Source organism: Podarcis vaucheri (assembly GCF_965113315.1).
Source record: "Podarcis vaucheri genome assembly, chromosome: 2".
Classification (NCBI taxonomy): Eukaryota; Metazoa; Chordata; class Lepidosauria; order Squamata; family Lacertidae; genus Podarcis; species Podarcis vaucheri.
The window spans coordinates 120,419,195-120,446,433 of NC_138760.1; the positions used below are offsets into that span (position 1 = coordinate 120,419,195).

Sequence of the window (27,239 nt, forward strand, 5' to 3'; positions counted from 1 at the left end):
TACAATGTTGCCAGATTCTACATTTGTTGTTGTTTAGTCGTGTCCGACTCTTCGTGACCCCCTGGACCAGAGCACGCCAGGCACTCCTGTCTTCCACTGCCTCCCACAGTTTGGTCAAATTCATGTTAGTAGCTTCGAGAACACTGTCCAACCACCTCGTCCTCTGTCGTCCCCTTCTCCTTGTGCCCTCCATCTTTCCCAACATCAGGGTCTTTTCCAGGTTGTCTTCTCTTCTCATGAGGTGGCCAAAGTATTGGAGCCTCAGCTTCAGGATCTGTCCTTCCAGTGAGCACTCAGGGCTGACTTCCTTCAGAATGGAGAGGTTTGATCTTGCAATCCATGGGACTCTCAAGAGTCTCCTCCAGCACCAGAATTCAAAAGCATCAATTATTCGGCGATCAGCCTTCTTTATGGTCCCTTCATGGATCACTGCCTTGCCGTGGCGAAGGGGCTTGGATAACTCAGAGAAACTATGAGCTATGCCGTGCAGGGCCACCCAAGATGGACAGGTCATAGTGGAGAGTTTTGACCAAATGTGATCCACCTGGAGCAGGAACCGGCAAGCCACTTCCGTATCCCTGCCAAGAAAACTCCATAGACAAAGACAACAGGTTCTGCATTGCAGCGTTCAAAATTCATCGGATGATGACCTGTGCCACAAACTAGATTTAATGAACACTTATATCAGAGTGCTCTGTAAACTGATAAGCCATAGCCTTTTATATACAGTGGGATCTCGGTTTATGAACTTAATCCATTCCGGAAGTCCGTTCTTAAACCAAAACCATCCTTAAACTGAGGCGCGATTTCCCATAATGAGGCCTCCCGCCGCCAGTGCCCTTCCACCGTTTGGCTTCCGTTCATAAACCAAGGTAAAGTTCGCAAACCAGGACACTATTTCCAGTTTTGTGGAGTTCATAAACCGAATAGTTTGTAAACAGGGCTGTTCGTAAACCAAGGTACCACTGTACTAACCTTTTATGCTCTTCCACATCCGTTTAATGCTCCTAACTCTTCTTTTAGATTCTTATAGTCTTTTATATATACCTTGTTTTAATAATTTTTAGCTTTCTAAACTGTTTTGCAGATTTTAAATGATTGTACCCCACCCTACTTATGCTGGTCTATGGCCGTAATAAAGATTTGACTGATTGATCCAAGTGTGCAGATGCAATGAATCCTAAGGACACCGTGAGCTGTAGGATACAAAATCTCACCTCAGGCAGGAACTTTGGTCCATTTTATACTATATGCAACTCTCAGCACTTTTAACTATAGTTTCCAGGATTCTTTGGGGAAAGCTACGGCTGTATGGTTCAGTTTTAAATGTATGGCACAGACACACAGAGCTTAGTTATGGTTACCCAGTGGTGGCTGGTGGCTGTTGGAACTGATAGGGTGAAAAGCTGGAGGCTAACAGTAGGTGGAGCCAGAGAGCCAATGACAAGGCCGAGCCAAGTAATTCTAGCTTTTGCCCCCATCCTCTTCCTTGCTTTCTCCAGGGGAAACATTGAGACGAAGGAGGAGGCAGCTGGCAGTTTGTGGGGGCTGGCTGAGAGGAGACTGGCGTTGGCGGGCCAGTGCCCCATTGTGTATGGCTGTGCTATGGAGAGCAGGCTGAAAATATAACTTAGGCCCATACTTTCATCATTCACAGATGACAGAACATTAGAACTACACCTCTGCATCCCTGGATAAACAAAAAGCCAAGTTTCTAAAATTCTTTATTCAATACGTTATATATTACGACACATCTGCAGCTAAACCAAGTGTTATTTCACACAGCTACAAAAACAAACGTGCTCTGGAATTGATGAAAATGTTCGAAAAAGCAGATCTGGAAGTTGAAGCGGGTGGCAATTAGTCTTCAGACTATGAGATGAAGCTAGGAAATTCAAGCCCAGGAAAAGTTTGAAATATTGAAATGTATTCACAACAGCACTGTTAAGTCCAATACTATAGATCATTGGGAGAAAAAAGATCACTGGTGCTTTATTAAATATTGCAGGTATTATTTCTGTCTCTGGTATGGGTTTCTGGGTCACGTCTGTGCCTTAACGTCTTCCGTATCTCGTGACACACACAACCCTCACCTTTCTGATGCTTAAATAAAGTCTGACGAGCATGAGAAGCTCCTTTTGAGGCTTTTCAAACATAAAGGTAAACGGACCCCTGACCATCAGGTCCAGTCGTGACCGACTCTGGGGTTGCGGCGCTCATCTCGCTTTATTGGCCGAGGGAGCCGGCATACAGCTTCCGGTTCATGTGGCCAGCATGACCAAGCCGCTTCTGGAGAACCAGAGCAGCACACGGAAACGCCGTTTACCTTCCCGCTGGAGCGGTACCTATTGATCTACTTGCACTTTGAAGTGCTTTCGAACTGCTAGGTTGGCAGGAGCTGGGACTGAGCAATGGGAGCTCACCCCGTCACGGGGATTTGAACCGCTGACCTTCTGATCGGCAAGTCCCAGGCTCTGTGGTTTAACCCACAGCGCCACCCTCGTCCTTTATCTCATATGAATTTTTTCATGTCTCCTCAGGTATACTTGATTCTTGAAAGTTTTGCCACAGGTGGAACACGAGTGTGGCTTTTCGGCCGAGTGGCTTCTCTCATGTGAAGTAAGGCCTGACTTCTGCTTGAAGTTTTTCCCACAGGCCGAGCATGAATATGGCTTCTCTCCCGTGTGGATTCTCTCATGGATAATAAGATGCTCCTTCCGACTGAAACTCTTGCCGCAGGCTGCGCATATGAACGGTTTCTCTTCCGTGTGGATTTTTTGATGCTCAGTATAGCTTGTCCTGTGCTTGAACTTTTTCCCACAATGTGAACAAGTATATGGTTTTTCCCCTGTGTGTATTCTTCCGTGTATAACCACCTGTGACTTGTTACCAAAGTTCTTCCCACAAACCGAGCATGAATATGGTTTCTCCCCTGTATGAGTTCTCTCATGTCCGAGAAGATGCGCTTTACAATTAAAGCTTTTGCCACAGGCCAAGCACACATAGGGGGTCTCTCCTGTATGGATTCTTTCATGACTGGTGAGATTTGACCTTCGCTTGAAGCTCTTGCCGCAGAAGGAGCATGTGAAAGGCCTTTCTTCTGTGTGGATTTTTGCATGGGAAATAAGGCTACATTTTTGACTGAAGCCTTTCCCACAAACCGAGCATTTATGTGGTGTCTCGCCCGAGTGGACTTGCTGATGTCTGATAAGGCTTACTTTAAGAACAAAGCTTTTACTACAGACTGAACAAGCATGTATTTTTTCCGCTGTATGCATTTGTTCATGTACAATGTAGTATGATTTTTCACTGAAGCTTTTACCACAGAAAGAGCATGTATACGGCTTCTCTCCCGTGTGGGTTCTTTCATGGATAGACAGGTAACTTTTCCACATGAAACTCTTCCCGCAAACTGAGCACATGTATGGTTTCTCTCCGGTATGGATGATCTTGTGTCTAATAAGGTAATCCTTACGACTGAAGCTCTTCCCACAGACAGAGCATTTGAATGGTTTATCTCCTGTATGAGTTCTCTGGTGTTTAAGAAGATATGCTCTATCTGTGAAACTTTTGCCGCAAACGGAGCACGGGTATGGTTTTTCCCCTGTGTGGGTTCTTTCGTGGCTAACCAGATTTGATTTGTGGCTAAAGCTATTCCCACAGATTGAGCACATATATGGTTTCTCACCTGTATGAGTTCTCTCGTGTTTAATAAGGTGTGTTCTGTCAGCAAAACTTTTACCACAGATTGTGCATGAAAACGGTTTCTCTCCGGTGTGAGTTCTTTCATGGCTAACAAGGTTTGATCTATGACTGAAGCTTTTACCACAGATCGAGCACATATTTGTTTTTACTCCCGTATGGCTGACTTTGTGGCTGTTGAGGTTTGATCTTCGTTTAAAACTTTTGCCGCAGAATGAACACGGGTAAGGCCTTTCTTCTGTGTGGATTCTCTCATGTGAAAGGAGGTTACATTTCTGACTAAAGCCCTTCCCACAGTTTGAGCATTTATACGGGGTCTCTCCTGTGTGGACTTGCTCATGCCTCCTAAGGCTGACTTTATGGATGAAGCTCTTATTACACACTGAACAAGTGTATGTCTTTTCTTGCGTGTGCATTCGCTCATGGACAGCATGGTACGACCTTTTGCTGAAGCTTTTACCACAGATTGAGCATGCATACGGCCTCTCTCCTGTATGGATTCTTTCGTGGATAATCAAGTTACTTTTCCACTTGAAGCTTTTACCACAGACTGAACAAGCATGAATTTTTTCTCCTTTGCGGCCTTTGCTCTGAGAAAGAAGGCGGTAGCTCCCATTCATTCTCTTCTCACAAGCTAATTGTTTATAATGTTTCTCTCCTCTCTGAAGAGTTCTCCCATACTTGTGAATTTTCTTTTGCATTTTGGTTTCACTTTTTTCACCTCCCCGACAAGGTAAAGCCCTTCCTGATCTCTCTCCCAGGTCATTTCTCTGATGCCGCTCTTCTCTGCCTCGGTTATCGGCGATATCTTGGTACTGCGAAATGCTCCCTTTGGTAATTCCTAAGGATATTTTGTTTGCTGCCACTAGGGGAGCGCTTCCTGGAAGACCCTCTTCTCCTTTTTCCTCACACCTGCTGCCTATTAAGAGAAAGATAGCAGTACTAGTAATAATAATAATCATCACATCATCAGTGCTTTTTCGGGGGTAGTGCAGGGGTACCTAAACATTTTATGAATCTTTGTACTTTTGTCCATTTACTGTATTTATTTTTCCCAGTTTGAACTATAAAATGGTGATTTTTGTGAGTCAAAATGAGAGTACCCCTAAACATTTTTTAGGGGGAAAAGCAACAACAACAACAACAACAACAACAACAAGAAGTATTATTTATACGGCACCCATCTGTCTGGGTTTCCCCAGCCACTCTGGGTGGCTCCCAATAGAATGTTAAAAACACAATAAAACATCAAACATTAAACATTTCCCTAAACGGGGCTGCCTTCAGATGTTTAAAAGTCAGGTAGTTGTTTATTTCCTTGACATCTGATGGCGTTCCACAGGGCGGGCGCCACTACCGAGAAGGCCCTCTGCCTGGTTCCCTGTAACCTCACTTCTTGCAGTGAGGGAACCGCCAGAAGGACCTTGGAGCTGGACTTCAATGTCTGGGCTGAACGATGGGGGTGGAGACGCTCCTTCAGGTATACTGGGCCCAGGCCGTTTAGGGCTTTAAAAGTCAGAATTATGACACAAGGAGTCCCTTAGCCGGGGACGAAGGCCCCCTCACTCCTCTTTCAGATCTCCCACCAAAATTCCCTGGGAAGAAGGGTTGATTGTAAATCACTCTGGGACTTTCGGCCCTGTGAGGGTAACAGGAGTCCCTAACAACTGTCAGCACCCTCAGCTAACTGCAGTTACTGCGGGATATAAATAAAAAATTATTATTATTATTATTAACGGTCTGTGGTGCTATAGGCAACTCCCTATGTTGCTTTAAGAGAAGGTCTCCTTTTTTTATTACAATCGGTGTGAATATCATTGGCCTGGAAAATGACAACCAAACTAGGTTCAAAGCATATTGGCTGTGGATCATGAGCTACGTGAACCCATCTCTTACCTGGGTGGACTCCCAAAACAGATGTGCTTCCCACAGGTGTTTGGAGCACTGGGACGCAGGGTTCCTCTTTCGGCTCCACCTTTATTATCACACCAGGAAACCCTGAGTTAGAGGAAAGAGGAGAATGTGAGGTGTGACCATCTAGATATTTTTTTTAAAAGACACCAACTTTTCTTTTGTTACTATTAGAACAGAGAGTGAGGCCCCATCTGCTCTATATCCTTTGGAAGCAGTGTCATGTCATTTATAAAGTCGTGGCTTTTCCCAAGGAATCCTGGGAACTGTAGTTGGTTAAGGGTGCTGAGAGTTGTTAGGAAGCCCCCGTTCCCCTCACAGAGCTGCAATTCCCAGAATTCCCTGGTATTGTAGATGAACTGCTCCCTCACCCGATTGGTCGCCAGCAGCACTGGGCCGTTCCTCAGTTCTCTGATCATCCAAGACCCCCAATTCCTCGTCTCGCTCTTGCTTTATTAGAACGCCAGGAAGTCCTGAGTCAGGATAAAAAGAGGCGAGACAAACAGAGAGGGTGATGACGTCATGTAGAACAGAGGAAGCAGGTAAAGAGTTTTCCTCTCTCTCTTTTAACACGAGAACTTGCAGCATCCTGTGAAGCTGAACGTTGGAAGGGTGTGGAAGAAGTAAAAATCCAGGCGGTGAGGAAAACGAGGTGCAAAAACAACAAGCTGTGATTGCTGCGTTCCAAATTAAATATATGTAAATATAGATCCCCCCTGCGATCGGGGACACTGTCCAGTGGAGCACTATTAATTGTCCCCCATGTTTTGGAAGCCCGAGTGGCTTCAGCTAGGATTCGGACATTTAGTATTGCTTGCCCCATACTGTGGAACACTCTTCCTGCAGAGATGCAGCAGGCACACTCACCCTTTTTATGCCTATATATATATATATATATATATATATATATATATATATATATATATATATTGCTTTCGTAGATTTTCACGGGTACAGGAATGCAGGTTTTGGTGTCTTCGGGTGTCTTCCCGTGTAAGAGTCGGGGTGTCTGTGCGACGTTTCGACGAGGTCTCACTCGTCATCTTCAGGCTGGTGCTTTCGGCTTCTTTCGGCTCTGTTCCAGTAACAAGAAGCCGAAAGCACCAGCCTGAAGATGACGAGTGAGACCTCGTCGAAACGTCGCACAGACACCCCGACTCTTACACGGGAAGACACCCGAAGACACCAAAACCTGCATATATATATATATATATATATGGTGCTACTGGACAATATTTTTTATTTTTTTTAATATATTTTGACTGTGTCAGACCAACACGGCTACCTACCTGAATCTTTTTAAGCCAATAGGCCTGTTCAGTGGTTTAAACCTTTTCAAGGTGAGCCGATCATCTTTATGCCTATTTTGTCCTGTTCTTATTGAATTTTGTATGTTATTCTAATTGTACATTTTGTTGTACACTGCTTTTTTTCCATGAAAGTTCAGTCTATGAATACTTTTTCCAAAATAAAATTAAATAAAAATGTTTAAGAAATGGCTACAAAGCAGTGTGACAACACAAACATCCTGTTACAGTGGTACCTCTGGTTGTGAACGGGATCCCTTCCAGAGTCCCGTTTGCAACATGAGCAGAACGCAACTCGCGTCTGTGGGTTGCGATTTGCCACATCTGCGCATGCGCGTGATGTCATTTTGCGCGTCTGCACATGCGGCGAAACCCGGAAGTAACCATTTCCAGTACTTCCGGGTTGTCGCAGGATGCAACCTGAAAAAACGTATCATGAAGCAAACACAACATGAGGTATGACTGTACTGGAATAATGTTGATAGCAACAACAGCAGCAACAACAACAAACAATAACAACGTTGCACAGGCTTCAGAAAAGTTAGTCTCAGCAGAAACAATATTGCAAAAAAGAGTGTTGGGAAAATGTGCAGAAGTGTCGCCTTGAGGCAAAATTACTTAGAGCTGTTCAATTAACATGGAAAAAATCCAGACAGGTAAAGAAAGGTAGATCTTGGTACCTGTGAAGGTGTTGGGTTCCTGCTGATTCAGGTTCCATGGACCCCCTTCTTCCTCCAGTTTTATTATCACATCAGGAAACCCTGATCAAGAGAAAAGTGTAAGGAAATTGGCATTCAGAGGCAAAGGTCAAGCGAAGGTTGGCTTTCTGACCCAGTAAGAGAAGAACTAGATTTGGTACAACTCTCTGGAGTTTTTGCATGAATATGCACTTTTTATGAGTTCTGCTTTTCATTCCCTCACCTGCGCTTTGTTCTGAGGGAGCCTCTGTCTCCTCCAAACCCAGCCGTTCTGCAGACCATGGCTCTTCCTCAAGCCAGGAGATCAAACCAGGCTTGACAAGTGGAAATCCTGCTCAAAGAGTTTTTAAAAAGATGTTATTGAATAGAATTTCAGGCTTTAAGTATAGATCCATGTTGCACTAATGATTCCTCAACATCAACTTCGTTGGACTGGTCATGTTGTGCAGATGCCTGGTTATCGTCTTCCAAAGTAACTACAGTGGTGCCTCGCAGGATGAAAATAATCCGTTCCGCGAGTCTCTTCGTCTAGCGGTTTTTTCGTCTTGCGAAGCAACCCTATTAGCGGTTTAGTGGATTAGCGCTATTAGCGGTTTAGCAGCTATTAAAGGCTTAGCGGCTAAAAGGCTATTAGCAGCTTAGCGGCTTAGAAAAAGGGGGGGAGGGAAAAAAATTGCAAGACTCGCAAGACTTTTTCGTTTTGCGAAGCAAGCCCATAGGGAAATTCGTCTTGCGAAGCGCATCGAAAAACGGAAAACCCTTTCGTCTAGTGGGTTTTTCGTTTTGCGAGGCATTCGTCTTGCGGGGCACCACTGTACTCTGTTCCAAACTTAAAAATGGAAAGCGTAATGCCGGTGGTCAACAAAAGAGGTTTAAAGACTGTCTCAAGGCAAATCTAAAAAAATGTAGTATAAACACCGAAATCTGGGAAACACTGGCCTGTGAGTGCTCCAACTGGAGAACAGCCTTTACCAAAAGTGTCATGGGCTTTGAAGATGAACTCGGGATGCAAGGGAGAAACATGCTAAGAGGAAGGCATGCTTGGCAAACCCTCACCATAATCAACTCCCGCCTGGAAATCAATGTCCCCACTGTGGAAGGACACGTGGATCCAGAATTGGCCTCCACAGTTACTTATGGACCGACTGTTAAAACCGTGTTTATGGAAGACCACCTTACTCAGCTACGAGTGATCGGCAAAGATAAGAATGAGAAAGATAATAATTAAACTGAACCAACTTCAGAGATTGGGGGTGTAAAGGAGGATCAAGGGTAGGGAAGATTTACAAAACCATGTAAAGGATTTTGTCAGGTGGGTAGCCTTGCCCACCTGTTAAATTTGGCTCGGGAGGCCGATCCCGATAAGGTCTGTGGAGCTGAAAATGTTGCCCACCACTGCTGTAGTCAATACTGGCCTACATGGAGCAAAGGTCTGAGGCCCCTTTGTTCCTAAAAGGATTCACAAGTATAGACGAAATCTGGACATTCTGACAGGGTATATATCAATCCCAAATCCATAAGGATCTTTCCCCAACCCTTTTTAGGTTTTGGGAGGTACATTAATGGATGCTCACTCACTGGATCATCACCTTGTCATGGTGAGTGGGCTTGCAGGTTCCTATGAACCTTGTGTCTCTGAAAATTTTTACACATCACTTGGGAAGACAGGCGAACTAATACCAGTGTACTGGAAAAAGCAAAGATCACCAGTGTTGAAGCAATGATTCTTCCAACATCAACTTCCTTAGACTGGTCATGTTGTGCAGATGCCTGGTTATTGTCTTCCAAAGCAACTACTCTATTCCGAACTTAAAAATCGAAAATGTAACGCTGATGGTCAACAAAAGAGGTTTAAAGACTCCCTCAAGGCAAATCTAAAAAAATGTAGTATAAACACCAACAATTGGGAAACACATGCCTGCGTGCACTCCAATTGGAGAACAGCCTTTACCAAAGGTGTCATGGGCTGTGAAGACACTTGAACTCAGGACGCAAGGGAGAAACGTGCTAAGAGGAAGGCACGCTTGGCAAATCCACACTGTGATCAACTCCTGCCCGAAAACCAATGTCCCCACTGTGGAAGGAAGTGTGGATCCAGAAATGGCCTCCAAAGTCACTTACAGACTCATTGTTAAAACCGTGTATGGAAGACAATCTTACTCGGCTATGAGTGATCGCCAAAGAAGAAGATTAATGGATGCAATCTCTGTTCAGATATCCCTTACAAAGGGGTCCTTACCTAAGGAAGCGACATGATTGTAATTCTCTTGCATGACTTCCCTGTACAAAGCTCTTTGATCCGGATCCAGCAGAGCCCACTGCCCCTGCGTGAAATACAAGGCCACATCTTCAAAAGTCACCAGTTCCTGGGGAAACATAAGCAAACCATGTCCAAGTGCCTCAGGTGCTTCACACACATTGTGTCAGCAATTTTTACACCATCCCGTTGAAGGTGAGCCTGGATTATGAACCACAACTGAGAGCTAGTGATCTAAGCAGAGATGTGAACTTTGACTTTGAGGAGGCCACAGCTCAATAGTAGAGTTCACTAGACGGAACCATTCAAGATAAAAAGGATCCAGTGTAAGGTAATGGGGAAAACCTCCACCTGGGACCCCCACATAGCTGTTTGGGATTGAAGGCCTGGAACCAACACAGTGAACCGATTTGGACTCCACAGCTGTGCTATTATTATTATTATTATTATTATTATTATTAATACTCCGGGAGGCTCCCAACAGAATTAAAAGCACAATAAAACATCAAACATTAAAAACTTCTCTAAACAGGGCCGCCTTCAGATGTCTTCTCAAAGCCTGGTAGTTGTTGTTCTCTTTGACACCTGGTGGGAGGGCGTTCCACAGGGCGGGTGCCACTACCGAGAAGGCCCTCTGCCTGGTTCCCTGCAACTTCACTTCTCACTGGGAGGGAACTGCCAGAAGACCCTCGGAGCTGGAGCTCAGTGTCCGATGGGGGTGGAGACGCTCCTTCAGGTATACAGGACCGAGGCCGTTTAGGGCTTTAAAGGTCAGCACCAACATTTTGAATTGTGCTCGGAAACCTGGTTGGCCATTGTGTGAAATTGGATGTTGGAAGGGATAGGTCTTATTTCTGAGCTGCCAGTCACGAGTAGACAATACTGGACTTAAAGACCAGCCAAGGTGTTTTGGCACCTGAGGCTGAAAACTGAGGAAGGGCTGCAGTTCAGTGGAAGTGCCTTGTATGCAGAAGGTGTCAGGTTCAACCCCTGGTTATCTCAAGGTAGGGCTGGGAACGTCCCTGGCTAAAACCCTGGACAGCCTCTGCCCGTCAGTGTAGACATAATGGCTAGATAAACCAACGGTCTGACTCGATATAAAGCAACTTCCAATTGTTCCTAGACTCCCACGAACAAGTCTCCCTTCCCCTGGAAGTGAAAATAATAAATCAAATAATTAACCACTTGCTGCTCTTTCATGACACTGAAGATCAGCTGCCGGCAACAATGGAGGACGTCTTTTGAGATGAAGGTAGCGCAAGAAAGTGTGAAAGGCATCTATTTCTTCCTTCTGTTGGTGGTGCCATTAGTGGGTCAAGTGCGCTGCACTCTGACAGCTGGGAAACTCTTAAGGACAATGGCACAGGTGTGGGAAAATTTGGCCTGCCTCCCCAGATCTCGCTGAATTTCAACTCCCATCATCCCTGGCCAGCAACCAAGTACTTCCCTCATATTCTTGAAGGGTGGAGGGAAATCCAAGGTACTAGAAAATGTTGGCAGCCTAAGAAATTCCAGCAGCTCAAAGAACTGTGCATAGTATCTGTAACGGGTATGAGTTACTCGTGAGTAAACTGGTGCCTTTCTCAGTTAATTTGCCTTGTTAAACCTTTCTGACTGCACAGCCCCTTCTCATCGTGGCTGCCTTAGTCACTGGCAGAATCCGTCAGTGGGCGTTTCTTGAACCTCTTCCAACATAAAAGTTGTTTGACACCCAGTCTCCTCCTCCTCTCACTGCGTGGGAGTCTTCTGCGCAGGGAAGGCGTGGGTAGCGGAGGACCTGGGCTCTCCTCACTGATGTCCAGTGAAGAGTCCTGTAGCCCTCTCTCCACTTCCCCCGTCTGCCCCCTTTAACCCCGGTGTTGCGCTGATTGGCTTCCCCCTCTACTGAGCTGTTTCTCCCCCTGCTGCTGGGTCCTTCGCCAGCATCATCTGGGAGCCTCCCCTTCGCCTCTCCCTCCGATGTCAGTTCCCTGACAGTATCAATTGGAAGATATTCTGATGCTCTAGAGAGTGATGAAATTCAGCATGTTTATCTGTGGATATTTGTCACAGAATCATAGAATTGTAGAGTTAGAAAGGACTTCTGAGGGTCATCTAGTCTGCAATGCAGGAATCCCAAAATGTGGTCCCACATCCAGTTTGAAACCAGACCAGACCCTGCTTAGCTTGGTATTATTGCTGCACATTCACAGTTCTGCCTCCAGACAGCAGAATGTCTTCTTGGGTGAGCCCAGCCCCCATCAACATACCTGAGGCCACCCTGTCGCAGCCATTTCCACTTTCCAAGGATCTGTACATCTGGCAAGGATCTTGAATGTTGTGCCGTACTGAATACGGGGAAAGTGTGCGGGGCAAAAGTACTCAGGGCTTCAAGTCAGGATTATGTCCTTTACAAAGGAGAGAGAGAGAGAGAGAGAGAGAGAGAGAGAGAGAGGAGTTTGCAATCAGAGAGCAACAATGAGAAAGCAAGGCGAAGGGTTGCGGGTAAAATTATATGGTTTGTCCTCCTATGGGACAACAAAATCTTATGAGGAGAAAGCAAGAGAATCTATGCAAGCCGCTTTAGAAGTTCTATTCCAAGACAGCTACCATTTTAAAATACAAGAATAATTTATTTATTTATATGTCGCCCATCTGACCGGGTTGCCCAGCCACTCTGGGCAACGCGCAACACAAAATAGTAAAAGCACAATACAACATCACACACTAAACCTTCCCTGAACAGGGCTCCCTTCAGATGTCAAACTGCCTAGCAGTTCAGAATCCAGCCGCTTAAACGATGCAGCCGGCTAAGTAAGAATATGAGGTTTAATTTGGTACTGGACTTTCTGGGATTTGAGGCTCACCATCTTTCTTTCTTTCTTTTTTTAAAATCAATATCAGTTCTGAGGCCTAGGAAATATTTATTAAAAGGTTTTATATCCTGCTTTCCCATCAAAGAGCTCTTGCTTTAATATTATATTTAATATAAATGAAGACAAACAGCAATGCACCTTTGGTAAAATCACGGGCACAGCTTTATAAAGTTATTCCAGGTGTGCCTCAAGTTTATAACCTGTGAATCGTAGAAACCCTCTGATTTAATGATTTGTTGTTTTGCATTCGTCACAGGCTTTTTGGGATCAGAGTTTTTGCTTTGATCTTAATAAATCCCACCCCCTTTAAGCATCAAAGCAACTGGAGCTCTTTAGAAAGGTTCCTTTCCGTACTTCAGGTCATTAATCTTCAACTATTGGGTTGAGCTGCAACTTCATTCAAAGGTGGGTTGCAGCAGCAGCAGCATGCAAATACATATGTCAGAAAATGAATAATAATAATAATAATAATAATAATAATAATAATAATAATAATAATTTATACCCCACCCATCTGGCTGGGTTTCCCCAGCCACTCTGGGCAGCTTCCAACAGAATATTAAAATACAAATGTTTCCCCAGATACATGTCTGAGTTACAACTGTTAGAAAATCAATCAGGCCATCTTGGTGAGTATAGTTAGTACTCACCAAGAGTATATTCTTCCTCATTTCTTCTTCATTTACTGTTATTCTACTAACCTGGCGGATTCCCCAGAGCCTGAGAGAGACCCTAAACAGACTTTTATCCTGTTTCGCCTCCTCTTCTGCTCTTACCATTTATATTTAGCAAAGTGCCAATGCTGGAGGCAGACCAACAGAAGGGAGAAGAATCCCTCTATGTTAAAACGGAAGAGATGGAGAGGAATTGCTGTTTTTCAAGGGAGCTGAGAGCAGAACGCAAAAAAACAAAAAGGGGAGCCTCAAGCCCTTTCCTTCAAAGCCAGCTCCGATGACAGCTATTCCATCTGTGCCAAAATCCTTTATTGTCTGGCCCTTTAGGGGTAAGACAGACAAGCAAAGAATTAGAGGTTGATTAGAGGTTTGTCCCCGATATGTAAACACGTCCCAATTCTTCCCATATTTTTCACCTCTGATAACATGGTAAAGGTAAAAGGTAAAGGGACCCCTGACCATTAGGTCCAGTCGTGGCCGACTCTGGGGTTGCGGCGCTCATCTCGCTTTACTGGCCGATGGAGCCAGCGTACAGCTTCCGGGTCATGTGGCCAACATGACTAAGCCGCTTCTGGCGAACCAGAGCAGCGCACGGAAACGCCGTTTACCTTCCCGCTGGAGCGCTACCTATTTATCTACTTGCACTAGTGTGCTTTCGAACCGCTAGGTTGGCAGAAATCAATAAATGTATCAATAAATCCCTGCAAAGCCTGTTTATCTAGAAGCAGCCAGTGGGACAAAACAAATACGTGTCCCCTAAGAAATAAACCCTCCCTCCGACCTTTTCTGAGCCCCAGATGCTTGTCTCAGTCGTCGCCGCCCCCCTTTCTTTCTTCCCCTTCCCCAGCAGACCCCCTTTGCCCGCTGGCTTCCCTGCCCAGGGGGCTCACTCTATTTCTTCACCTACCCTTCCTCTTGTCCCTGGATCTTTCCTCTCCAACTCTATCCTGCACCATTTGCATCATTTGCCTCCCCCCGGGAGAGGCGCTTTTGGTTTTGGGGTTCGTTTTCTTCACCAACAGACCCGGCTCGACGTTGCAGCCACCGCAGCTGCTATTCTCTTACAGTGAGGTTTGTGTTGGAAGGGGACGGGGGAGGGGGGGGATGGAGGCTTGTTTCCCCACTTCCGCGTCATGTGACTGAAGTCGGGACCAGACTCCTGGCAAAAGGAGGCACCATCCTGTGTCTTGCTGCCTGAGCTCATGGGGGAAGGGAAGGGAGAGGATGGAAGGAGGGGGGGGGTGATGTCTGGAGTCAGGGTCTGCAATCTTCCTCCCTCTCCTTCCCTCTGCGTTTCTTGCTTTCCAGAATGAAGCAACCTCATCCCCTGAGATTGAGCAGACCTGGATATTCCAGTAATAATAATAATAATAATAATAATAATAATAATAATAATAATTGTTGATATCTGCCCACTCTAGGCGGCTTCCGATTTGTTTGGTTAGTGGGACTGAGTCATACCCCATAGACTTAACCATCCAGAGGTCCTTTACCTTTTTACCTTAGTTGTTGTTTAGTTGTTTAGTCGTGTCCGACTCTTCGTGACCCCCCTGGACCAGAGCACGCCAGGCACTCCTGTCTTCCACTGCCTCCCACAGTTTGGTCAAACTCATGCTGGCAGCTTCGAGAACACTGTCCAACCATCTCGTCCTCTGTCATCCCCTTCTCCTTGTGCCCTCCATCTTTCCCAACATCGGGGTCTTTTCCAGGGAGTCTTCTCTTCTCATGAGGTGGCCAAAGTATTGGAGCCTCAGCTTCAGGATCTGTCCTTCCAGTGAGCTTTTTACCTTAGTAGCTGAACCAAAAATACCATCTAGTTCTGTGTCTTCATTAGCATAGATGAAGGGGAGGGAGAATCCCAGACCCTTCAAGTTAAGGTTACCAGACGTCCCCGTTTCCCGGGGACAGTCCCCGTATTTACAAATCAGTTTCCTGACAAAATCCATCTATTTAGTAGGAAGTTGAAAAGTGTCCCCGGATTCATTGAAAAAAATCTGGTAACCTTACTCCAAGTCCAGGGACGTCCCTGATTTCCAGGGACGTCCCTGATTTAGAGAAGTTGTCCCGGTTTCTGATTTGATCCCAGAATGTCCCACTTTTCCTTAAAGGTAAAGATAAAGGGACCCCTGACCATCAGGTCTAGTCCCGGACGACACTGGGGTTGCGGCGCTCATCTCGCTTTATTGGCCGAGGGAGCCGGCGTACAGTCATGTGGCCAGCATGACTTAGCCTCTGCTGGCGAACCAGAGCAGCGCACAGAAACACCATTTACCTTCCCGCCGGAGCGGTACCTATTTATCTACTTGCACTTTGACATGCTTTCAAACTGCTAGGTTGGCAGGAGCAGGGACCGAGCAACGGGAGCTCACCCCGTCGCGGGGATTCGAACCGCTGATTGGCAAGTCCTAGGCTCTGGTTTAACCCACAGAGCCACCTGCGTCCCTCTACTTTTCCTTAGGATGTCCCTATTTTCATTGGAGAAATGTTGAAGGGTATGGAGTTATCTGACCCTGAGCCGTCTGAAGGCAGTCCTGTATAGGGAAGGCTTCTTTAAACGTTTAATGTTTTATTATGTTTTTATATATGTTGGAAGCCGCCCAGAGTGGGGCAACCCAGTCAGACGTGTAGGGTATAAAAAGTAGAATTATCACTATGGAATGGGACGTCCCTATTTTCAAAGGAGAAATGTTGGAGGGTATGCAATCCACAAATGATCAGGTCAAGAGGAACAGTTGAGGGACTTGGGGCTGCTTAGCCTGGATAAAAGAAGACTGAGAGGAGATAGGATCTAAAGATTAAAAGGGCTGTCACTGGAAGATGGAGATAGCTTATTTTCTCCTGCATACCGGTGGATTCAAGGAGCAAGAAAGGAGATTCCAACTAAATGCCAGGAAGAACTTTCTGACAGTGGTGGGCTCTCCTTCCTTGGAGGTTTTTAAGCAGAGGTTAGATGATCCTCTATCATAGATTCTTCAGCCAAGATCCCTGCACTGCAGGGGGTTGGACTAGATGACCCTCGAGGTCCCTTCCACCTCTACAATTCTATGAATCTATGCAGGTTCCACAGTGGCTAGATCACAAAAGACATAACTGTCAAGCACTTTATTTAATAAGTTACATAAGAGACTCCAAGATAGATTTAGTCAAAGTAAAACAAAATGCTGTTTTATAAACCCCACATCAGAATATTTTATAGCTAAAATAAAAAGCTTCGAGAATTCAGGGTTAATAAACAGGGCAAGAAGCAGGATTTGTTACTAGAAGGGTGCATACATCAAATAGAAGTTTTGCTGTTACGGAACTGAAACAGTTCGTGGACCACAAATATTATCAGTCCTGAAATGTATGTACAATTATACTGTAGGCACAGTACTACAGATCTCTTTGGGGGAAATTTCATTATTTAATATAGTTTATATCATTTCAGCATATGCCTTTGTCTTCATCCTGATTTTTCCTCTTTGTCCTAATATTTGCTTTTTATTTATGGAACATGAGATACGGTTTTGAGATTTGACATTTTTTTGTATTTGCTCTAGAGCTAATGCGCCAAGTTGTTGCCAAAGAGGCAGGATGCGACTGATATTTTTGCCACAACTGGAGCTCTTATATTCTCTGGCCTGTGTCACACATGATGCCACTCACTGCTTCCCCCACTCCTCTCCTCCGGAGCAGCCACAGGGAGAATCTGGGAAGCTTTCCTTCCATTTTCAGCCGAGGTGAAATTTGAACCTGAGTAAACTGTGGTAAACTGTGGTTAACTTTTGTAAAACTAATAAAAAATATTATAAAAAAAAAAAAAATCTTAACTGGTTCAGGGAAACAAGTTGACCAAACTGTGGTTTACGATCTCCCTAAAAATCATAGTTAATATTCTGCTTAAGGACGTAGTTAAGAGCTAACCGTTCTTGCCTTGGGCGAATCAAGTAACTGTGGACAGTAAAAAAAGCAAAGTGTAATTTTTCAAACTCTTTTTGCCGGCCACGCAGAATCATTCCTATAGTGCTATACTGTGGTTTGGAGTTACATATATATATATAATTTCTATTTAACCATCTTTTACCAACTTCAATTTTCACTCCCCATATTGCCACCCCATCTCCCATATTGATTGCTTTATCTCGCATGGATTTTCTCATGTCTCCTCAGGTATGCTTTACTCCGGAAACTTTTATCACAGACGGTGCATTGGTGTGGTTTTTCTCCTGTGTGAATTCTCTCATGATGAATAAGGTTTGATCGTCGATTGAAACTTTTACCGCAGACTGAGCATGTATGTGGTTTCTCTCCTGTGTGGCTTCTCTCGTGGGAAGTAAGGCTTGACTTTTGCTTGAAACTCTTCTCACAGACTGAGCATGAATATGGCTTCTCTCCGGTGTGGATTCTCCCATGAATAATCAGGTGCTCCTTACGACTGAAGCTTCTGCTACAGACTGAGCATGTGTACGGTCTCTCCTGCGTGTGGATTTTTTGGTGTTCGGTGTAGCTCGTTCTGTGTTTGAATCTTTTCCCACAGACTGAGCAGGTGTATGGTTTTTCCCCTGTATGAATCCTCTCGTGTATGACCACTTGTGATTTATTACCAAAGCTTTTCCCGCAAACTGAGCAGGAATACGGTTTCTCCCCTGTGTGGGTTCTCATGTGTCCAAGAAGATTTGCTTTACAGCTGAAGCTTTTACCACAGACTGAGCACATAAAGGGAGTTTCTCCAGTGTGAATTCTTTCGTGGCTTGTGAGGTTGGATCTTTGCTTGAAACTTTTACCGCAGAATGAGCAGGCATAGGGCCTTTCTTCCGTGTGAGTTCTTTCGTGTGAAATAAGATTAGTTCTCCCGCTGCAACCTTTTCCACATACCGAACATTTATAGGGTGTCTCTCCAGTATGGACTCGTTCATGTCTAATAAGGCTTACTTTGTGAATGAAGCTTTTACCACAGATAGAACACGTGTACGTTTTTTCTTGTGTATGAGTTTTTTCATGGCTAAGAAGATTGGATCTTTGGTTGAAGCTTTTCCCACAGATTGCACATATATACGACTTTTCTTCATTATGGCTTCTCTCATGGACAGCCAGGTAACTTTTCCAATTGAAGCTTTTCCCACAGATAGAGCATGAATATAGTTTTTCTCCCGTATGGGTTCCCTTGTGTCCCAGAAGGCAGTCTTTACGACTGAAACTTTTCCCGCAGATAGAACACTTATACGGGATCTCTCCTGTATGAATTCTTTCATGCTGAAGGAGGCCGGAGCACTGGCTGAAGTTTTTACCACAGACTGGACATGTATATGGTTTCTCTCCCATATGAATTCTCTCATGTCTGATAAGGCTTGCTTTGCGACTAAAGCTTTTCCCACAGACTGAACATGCATATGGTTTCTCTCCTGTGTGGGTGATCTTGTGCGCAACAAGCCCAGAGCTCTGACAGAAGCTTTTACCACACTCAGAGCACTTGTAAGGCTTCTCTCCCGTATGAATTCTCTCATGTCTTATAAGGAGTGCCTTACGACTCAGGTTTTTACCACAGACAGAGCATGGGTACGGTTTTTCCCCTGTATGGGTCCTTTCATGGCTAATAAGATGGGATCTTTGATTGAAGCTTTTCCCGCAGACTGAACACGTATATGGTTTCTCCCCTGTATGATTTAGCTTGTGTCTAATAAGATGAGATCTCCGAAAGAATCTTTTCCCACAGACTAAGCACGTATATAGTTTCTCTCCTGCGTGGCTCTTCCCACGGGTCATCAGGTAATATCTCCAACCAGATCTCTTATCGTCATCTAGGTATTTATATGGTTCCTCTCCTTTTTTACGCATTCTCCCAGACTTATGGATTCTCTTTTGGAGTTTGGTCTCATTGATGCCACTTCCCCCATGGGATAAAGTCTTTCCCACTCTCTTTCCAGAGGCATTTCCTTGGTGCCTCCCTGCTTGGCCTTCTTTCACAGAGACCTCGGCCTTCTTTGGATACTGGAAGATTCTCTCCTTGGCAGTTCCCAAGAGTGTCTCATCCGTTGCCACTTGATGAGTGCTTTCTGGTGGGATGGAGCCTTCCTCTTTCATGTACCCATTGCCTGTTCAGATAAACAGAGAATTGTGATAGCAGTAAGAGATATATTGCCTTAGTTTGTCTCCTGAGGAAAGAAGTCATCAACCAAAACATGTGGCAATTCACTGTTTTGTTTACTTGATAAAGATATGTAATTTGGCTTCCATAAGGGACAAGCAGACCAGTGCTATTTTTATAGGAAAAGAGGTACCAGAACTCACCATGAACACCTCCCTTGTTTACTTATACAGTGGTACCTCAGGTTAAGAACTTAATTCGTTCTGGAGGTCCGTTCTTAACCTGAAACTGTTCTTAACCTGAGGTACCACTTTAGCTAATGGGACCTCCCGCCGCCACCGCATGATTTCTGTTCTCATCCTGAAGCAAAGTTCTTAACCCAAGCTACTATTTCTGAGTTAGCGGAGTCTGTAACCTGAAGCATCTGTAACCTGAGGTACCACTGTAATGGCAATGGCGCTCAACTGAGAGAAGCCGGAACCGAGTTCTGGCGAGTTCCATCTGAAATGAAGCCCCGAACCTGACCAAACAGTGATGGTTCTATTTGCCCAGAATAACTAAGGAGATAGTACAAGAATATTTGGCTAGTTTAGATGTATTCAAGTCTCCAGGGCCAGATGAACTGCATCCAAGAGTATTAAAAGAACTGGCAGATGTGATCTCAGAACCACTGGCAGTCATCTTTGAGAATTCCTGGAGAACAGGCGAAGTCCCAGCAGACTGGAGGAGGGCAAATGTTGTCCCTATTTTCAAAAAGGGGAATAGAGAGGACCCAAATAATTACCGCCCAGTCAGTCTGACATCAATAGCAGGGAAGATTCTGGAGCAGATCATTAAGCAAACAGTCTGTGAGCACCTAGAAAGGAATGCTGTGATCACCAATAGTCAGCATGGATTTCTGAAAAATAAGTCATGTCAGACTAACCTGATCTCGTTTTTTGACAGAATTACAAGCCTGGTAGATGAAGGGAACGCAGTGGATGTAGCCTACCTTGATTTCAGCAAGGCATTTGACAAGGTGCCCCATGATATTCTTGTAAAGAAGCTGGTAAAATGCGGTCTTGACTATGCTACCACTCAGTGGATTTGTAACTGGCTGACTGACCGAACCCAAAGGGTGCTCATCAATGGTTCCTCTTCATCCTGGAGAAGAGTGACTAGTGGGGTGCCACAGGGTTCTGTCTTGGGCCCAGTCTTATTCAACATCTTTATCAACGACTTGGATGATGGACTCAAGGGCATCCTGATCAAGTTTGCAGATGACACCAAACTGGGAGGGGTGGCTAACACCCCAGAGGACAGGATCACACTTCAAAACGACCTTGACAGATTAGAGAACTGGGCAAAAACAAACAAGATGAATTTTAACAGGGAGAAATGTAAAGTATTGCACTTGGGCAAAAAAAATGAGAGGCACAAATACAAGATGGGTGACACCTGGCTTGAGAGCAGTACATGTGAAAAGGATCTAGGAGTCTTGGTTGACCACAAACTTGACATGAGCCAACAGTGTGACGCGGCAGCTAAAAAAGCCAATGCAATTCTGGGCTGCATCAATAGGAGTATAGCATCTAGATCAAGGGAAGTAATAGTGCCACTGTATTCTGCTCTGGTCAGACCACACCTGGAGTACTGTGTCCAGTTCTGGGCACCACAATTCAAGAAGGACACTGACAAACTGGAACGTGTCCAGAGGAGGGCAACCAAAATGGTCAAAGGCCTGGAAACGATGCCTTATGAGGAACTGCTAAGGGAGCTTGGGCATGTTTAGCCTGGAGAAGAGGAGGTTAAGGGGTGATATGATAGCCATGTTCAAATATATAAAAGGATGTCATATAGAGGAGGGAGAAAGGTTGTTTTCTGCTGCTCCAGAGAAGCGGACACGGAGCAATGGATCCAAACTACAAGAAAGAAGATTCCACCTAAACATTAGGAAGAACTTCCTGACAGTAAGAGCTGTTCAACAGTGGAATTTGCTGCCAAGGAGTGTGGTGGAGTCTCCTACTTTGGAGGTCTTTAAGCAGAGGCTTGACAACCATATGTCAGGAGTGCTCTGATGGTGTTTCCTGCTTGGCAGGGGGTTGGACTCGATGGCCCTTGTGGTCTCTTCCAACTCTATGATTCTATGATTCTATTCTATGATTCTATGGTTACGGATAGCCTTTCTGTACAGCTTTTCTACACCTTATGAGCAGATCTTTAGAGAGAACCAGAAGGGATCCTCACTTTGATCGATGCTGCCAGTGCAGTTTGACTGGAACTTCCGAGACCAAAAGGAGGTGGAATTTTCTCCCCAAGGAGGAGGCTCACCTGGCACCTTCATTATACACCTTTGGGGGCCAGGCGGAAATGTTCCTCTTCAACCAGGCCTTTGGCTGATTGGCACCCAAAGCCCTTTTAAATGTGGGAAGAATGGGGAGACTGTGAGGGGAGAGACTTCACCAGGCAAGGCCTCTTTCCACCTGCGTTGCCCCACCCTCCAGTCTCTGCTTCTCATTTTGCATTGAATTATGTTGTGCACTGTGGTTTGCTGCATTTTATTGATTGGAGTTTAGAAATTACTCATTGTAACTGTTAAGAGTGGATTTCTGTTTCATTTGAAATGCTGATATTTAATAATATTCTATATTATTTTAATGAATGTTGAATGTTATTTTATTTGCATGTTGTATTGTGCATACAGTGGTGCCTCGCAAGACGAAATTAATTCATTCTGCGAGTTTTTTTGTCTAGCGAATTTTTCGTAAAATGCATAGAGATGCATTTTAAATAAAAGCACACATTCTACTCATGTAAAAACATGCTGATTCCCGGACCATCCGCAAGCCGGACTGAGAAGGTGATTGGGCCGCATCTCGCCCCCAGGCCTTAGGTTGCCTCACCCCTGCTTTAGCCTTTTCTTCGTGTCCCAGGCACCCTCTTTTTATCTGGCTAGTGGAGACTAGCTTCCTGCCAAACTTCTTCCTGTTTCCTGCTGTTGGCACTGTGGTTTGCCTCACCTGAAACAGTTGCCCTTTCCTCAGTTTCTTGGAAATCTTGGGCCCAGGTCTCTCCTTTCAGTTCCAGCTTTATTATTATACCAGGAAATCCTGTTTAGGAGGAAGGAGATCAGAGAAGGTTTCATAATTTTTTATTTTTTTAAATAAATTTTATTAAGGCTTACAGAGAAAAATACAGTGGTGCCTCGCAAGACGAAATTATTTCGTTCCGCAAGTTTTTTCTTCTTGCGAGTTTTTCGTCTTGCGAAGCACGGTTTCCCATAGGAATGCATTGAAAATCAATTAATGCGTTCCTAGGGAAACCGCCGTCAGACCAGGTCCGGGGACAGTCTGTCCCCCGACCTCTTCTGAAGGCTGAGGGGGGGGGGACAAGGGCTTTCCTTCCCACTGCCAGCCTTCAGAAGGCTGTTCTGAAGGCTGGCTGTGGGAAGAAAAGCCCTTCTTCCCACCTCCCGCCCCGCAAGCTCCGGGGACAGGAGGGCTTTGCTGCCAACCGCCAGCATTTTAAAAGCCCCTGCTGTCCCGGGGCGATTTTAAAATGCTGGCGGGCGGGAGCGAAGTCTCTGCTGTCCCAGGGAGATTTTAAAATGCTGGGGGTCGGCAGCGAACGCTTCGCTCCCGCCCGCCAGCATTTTAAGATCGCCCGGGGCAGCGGAGAAGTCTCCGCTGTCCCGGGAAGGCAGGCGGGGGGGGAGCAAAGACTTTTGCCCCCCGCCGGCCTTCAGAAGAGGTCCTGGACCTCTTCTGAAGGCCGGCGGGGGGCAAAAGTCTTTGTTCCCGACCGCCAGAAATTTAAAACAGGTCCCCGGAGATTTCCCTATGGGCTTTCGTCTTGCGAAGCAAGCCCATAGGGAAATTCGTCTTGCGAAGCGCCTCCAAAACAGAAAACCCTTTCGTCTTGCGGGTTTTCCGTCTTGCGAGGCATTCGTCTTGCGGGGTACCACTGTACAAATCTTATTATCTTCTCCCTTTTTAAAAAAACAAGCCAAGACTTTTATCTAGATACAATAAAATCACAAAAGGGGGGGGGAGAAAGAAAAAGAAAGAAAATTTAAAAAGTAGAAAAGAGGGTAAAAGAGAAAGATAGGAGAATAAGATATAGAAAATAAATAACTTCTTATTCTGCATCTGTCCGCTATGTAAAAATAATATTCACTTTGTTCAATCGAATATAACACCCAACAAAGCCACTTTCTAACTTTCTATAAACAAACATTATCTTCAATCCTCATTGTCTTTTTCACACAAAAAGTCTAAGAGACTTTTCCAGTCTTTAACAAAAGTGCCTTTTCTATCTGTACGCAACAACGGCAGCAAGAGTCTTAATAGCACAAGGATGGAAGAATGAGGAAATCCCGACGAAAGAACGGTGGCAAGAAAAACTGATGGACTATGCGGAATTGGCAAAACTGACACACAGATTACGTGACAAGGATAACTGTGCTGGTCCCGGGGGTAAGGTACCGTGAGTGTAGCAGAGTCCACACGAAGAGGGGCGAGGTCCGATGCAGAGAGCCGGGCGGGGAACAGGAACGCTGGAACAGAAGGCTGAGTAGGTAGCAGGAACACCGGATGGACGGGAACAGGAGGCCGAGCAGGTAGCAGGAACACCGGATGGACGGGAACAGGAGGCCGAGCAGGGAACAGGAGTACTGGATAGTCAGGAACAGGAGGCCGAGCAGAGATCAAGAACACAGGAAGGTCCGAAGCCAACAACGACGTTGCTCCCGCAACCTGGGGCTGGCCTGACTGGGCTTTTATCCTCTTCTAAGGTCAGGGGCGGTCCCGACCCCCAGGAGCCCCGCCTCCTCTGGCCTTAAGGCGAGCACTCCTCCTGGGGGCAACCAGCTCACTTCGCCTCTCTGCCCTAAGCCTCTGCAGATCAGGAGAGGCCGAAGGGTTACTGGGCCCTGGAGGAGGCTCACCTGTGGCCACTGAGTCATCCAGCACCTCTGGGGCCAGAATGGTTTCACCTGGGGCCTGCTCTTGAGTTTCCTCAGCATCTAGGCCTTGCCCCAGTTCAGCCGGCCCTGGAGGCGGGGACTCCTGTGCCGGCTGGGATTCCTCCGGATCGCTCTCAGACTCGGAATCCCAGGCCATCACACCATCCCCCCTCCCAGGCCCCCCCCTCACTTGAGGGTCCGGACCCGGCTTGCTGGGGTACGCCGCATGAAACTCTCGGATGCAGGCAGGCGCGTGGACGTTGGCCGCTGGTTCCCAGGAACGGTCCTCTGGCCCATACCCCTTCCAGTCAATGAGATACTGCAGCCTTCCCCTGCGGTATCGGGAGTCCAGAATGCGTTCCACCTCGTACTTAGGCTCTCCCTGCACCAAAACTGGCTGCGGTCGGGGACGGTTCGGGTGGAACTCGTCGGGTGGGGCCACCGGACTCAGAAGGGACCTGTGGAATACCGGGTGAACCTTCAGGTGTGTTGGCAACCGGAGACGGAATGCCACAGGCGAGACCTGGTTCACGATAGGGAACGGGCCGGTGAACCGGGCGTCCAGCTTCCGCGAAGGTCGAGAAGGGTGGAGGTGGCGAGTGGAAAGCCACACCAGGTCACCGACGTGAAGTTCCGGCCCCACCTGGCGGTGGCGGTCGGCCTGGACCTTGTACGCCTCCTTGGCCTGGCGCAGCTGCTCCATCAACAGCTGTTGCTGGGACTGGAGCTCCTGAAGCCACTCTGTCACCGCAGGGACCGCAGATGCCGGCAGCACATCCGGAAACAACCGTGGATGAAAACCATAACTGGCTTGGAACGGGGTCTGCTGGGTGGACGCATTCACCGCGTTGTTATAAGCAAACTCCGCCAATGCTAGGTGGTCGACCCAGTCGTCCTGCTGGTAGCTGCAGTAACACCGGAGGTACTGTTCCAGCACCGCGTTCGCCCGTTCTGTCTGGCCATCAGTCTGTGGGTGGTAAGCAGATGAGAGACAGACCTCTGTCCCGAGGGCCTGGTGCAAAGCACGCCAAAACCGGGACGTGAACTGAACGCCACGGTCGGACACTACACGCTCAGGTAGGCCATGCAGGCGGAAGACATGCTGAAGGTACAGCTGCGCGGTTTCCTTAGCTGAGGGTACGGATGGGCAGGGGGCACAGTGCACCATCTTCGTGAAGTGGTCGGAGAAAACTAGAAGGCAGGTGCAGCCACGAGACGGGGGTAACTCCACTACAAAGTCCAAAGAGACTGTGTGCCAAGGACGTGGTGGAACCGGCAACGGCTGAAGAAGGCCGGGGGGTCGCCCGGTAGGCCCCTTGGCCCGCCTGCAGACGTCACAACCAGCGACGTAGCGAGCCACATCGGCCTTCAAACGGGGCCACCAAAACTCACGGCTTACCAGATGGGTGGTCCGATACCGCCCAAAGTGCCCCGCCGCTGGCGCATCATGGGTCATCCGGAGAATCTCAGCCCGCAGCGGCCCTGATGGGATGTACAGGTGCCCGTGGTGCAGCAGAAGACCCTGATGCGAGACCAGCCCTGGATACTGAGGGCATGATCCTTCGGCCAGTTCCCGGAGTCGTTCCTGGGCCCAAGCGTCGACCCGCTGCTGTTCCCGCACCCGAGCCTGCAGTGGCTCAACCTCCTGGGTGGCCAGGAATGCAGCTGGTGGTAGGATCGTGGTGGGTGCTGCTTGCTGAACCGTGTCTACGTTGTCTTCGGGTTTCCGGGACAGGGCATCCGCCTTCTGGTTTTGGGAGCTAGGGATGTAGCGGATCCGGAACTGGAACCGGGAAAAGAACAGCGCCCACCGGATCTGCCTTTGGTTCAGCTTGCGGGTGGTCTGGAGGTATTCCAGGTTCCGGTGGTCGGTTCTCACCTCCACCGGGTGTCGTGCTCCTTCAAGATGATGGCGCCAAACCTCAAAGGCCACCTTGATGGCCAGTAGTTCCCGCTCCCACACGGTATAGTTACGCTCCGCTGGGAGGAGCTGGCGGGAATAGAAGGCGCAGGGTAAAAGTGGCGCTTCCGGCCCGTGCTGCTGAGACAAGACGGCACCGAGAGCCGTACTGGAGGCGTCAGTCTCTACCACAAAGGGTCGAGAAGGATCCGGATGTTGCAAGATTGGCGCTCTCTGGAAACAGGCCTTCAACCCTTGAAACTCCTCCTCCGCCTCCTTGTCCCAGGAAAACGGCGTCTTGGGGCGCAGTAGTCGGGTCAACGGGGTGGTGCGGTGAGCATAGTCCGCAATGAAGGTCCGGTAATAGTTGGCGAACCCCAGGAAACGCTGTAGGTCCTTGCGGTTCCGAGGTGCCGCCCATTCTCGAACCGCTGCCACCTTCCCAGGATCCATCTGCACCCCACCTGGTGAGAGTCGGTGACCCAGGAAGTCCACTGACCGCTGATGAAACTCGCACTTGCTGAGCTTTGCATACAGACGATGCTCACGCAAGCGCTGCAGCACGGTCCGGACATGGCCTTCGTGGCACACCAGGTCACGGGAGTAAACCAGAATGTCATCCAAGTACACCACCACGTACTTGTCTAGCAAGTCCTGGAACACGTGGTTGATGTACCGTTGGAACACAGCAGGCGCGTTGCACAAACCAAAGGGCATAACCAGGTATTCGAACTGTCCGTACACTCATCCCCGGCGCGGATCCGAATCAAATTGTAGGCACCCCGGAGGTCTAGCTTGGTGAACACCTGCGCCCCTTGCACCCGCTCCAGTAACTCCGAAATAAGGGGCAAGGGGTACCGGTCCGGGATGGTAATTTTGTTCAGGGCCCGGTAATCATGGCAAAGGCGGAGCTCTCCACATTTCTTTTT

At 47.0% G+C, this 27,239-nt stretch overlaps 2 protein-coding genes across 8 annotated transcripts in view; both read right to left on the minus strand.

Annotated features, from left to right (window-relative positions):
* Positions 1-1,707: 1,707 nt before the first annotated feature.
* LOC309523297 (uncharacterized protein) lies at positions 1,708-14,745 on the minus strand. 3 transcript variants are annotated; one of them, XM_082207084.1, is made up of 9 exons: positions 14,312-14,745; positions 13,432-13,567; positions 12,125-12,262; positions 9,858-9,984; positions 7,842-7,949; positions 7,601-7,681; positions 5,985-6,086; positions 5,599-5,700; positions 1,708-4,621 (listed from the first exon to the last, which is right to left on the minus strand). In XM_082207084.1, exons 3-9 carry the CDS (start codon positions 12,146-12,148, stop codon positions 2,508-2,510), a joined length of 2,658 nt encoding a protein of 885 aa, XP_082063210.1. In that variant the 5' UTR covers positions 12,149-12,262; positions 13,432-13,567; positions 14,312-14,745; the 3' UTR covers positions 1,708-2,507. The 3 variants fall into 3 exon arrangements, with proteins under 3 accessions (XP_082063210.1, XP_082063209.1, XP_082063211.1); XM_082207083.1 differs by lacking the exon at positions 13,432-13,567; XM_082207085.1 differs by lacking the exons at positions 12,125-12,262; positions 13,432-13,567.
* A 2,535-nt stretch (positions 14,746-17,280) lies between these two features.
* The window catches only part of LOC309523274 (uncharacterized protein), a 36,962-nt gene continuing 27,003 nt past the window's right edge, over positions 17,281-27,239 (minus strand). For all 5 annotated transcript variants that reach the window (XM_082207059.1, XM_082207058.1, XM_082207055.1 and 2 more), the window contains 2 exons: positions 22,468-22,557; positions 17,281-19,475 (listed from right to left, as the gene is read on the minus strand). In XM_082207059.1, the coding sequence (XP_082063185.1) occupies positions 17,521-19,475; positions 22,468-22,557 (2,045 nt within the window). In that variant the 3' untranslated portion in view covers positions 17,281-17,520. The remainder of the gene's footprint in view (positions 19,476-22,467; positions 22,558-27,239) is intronic.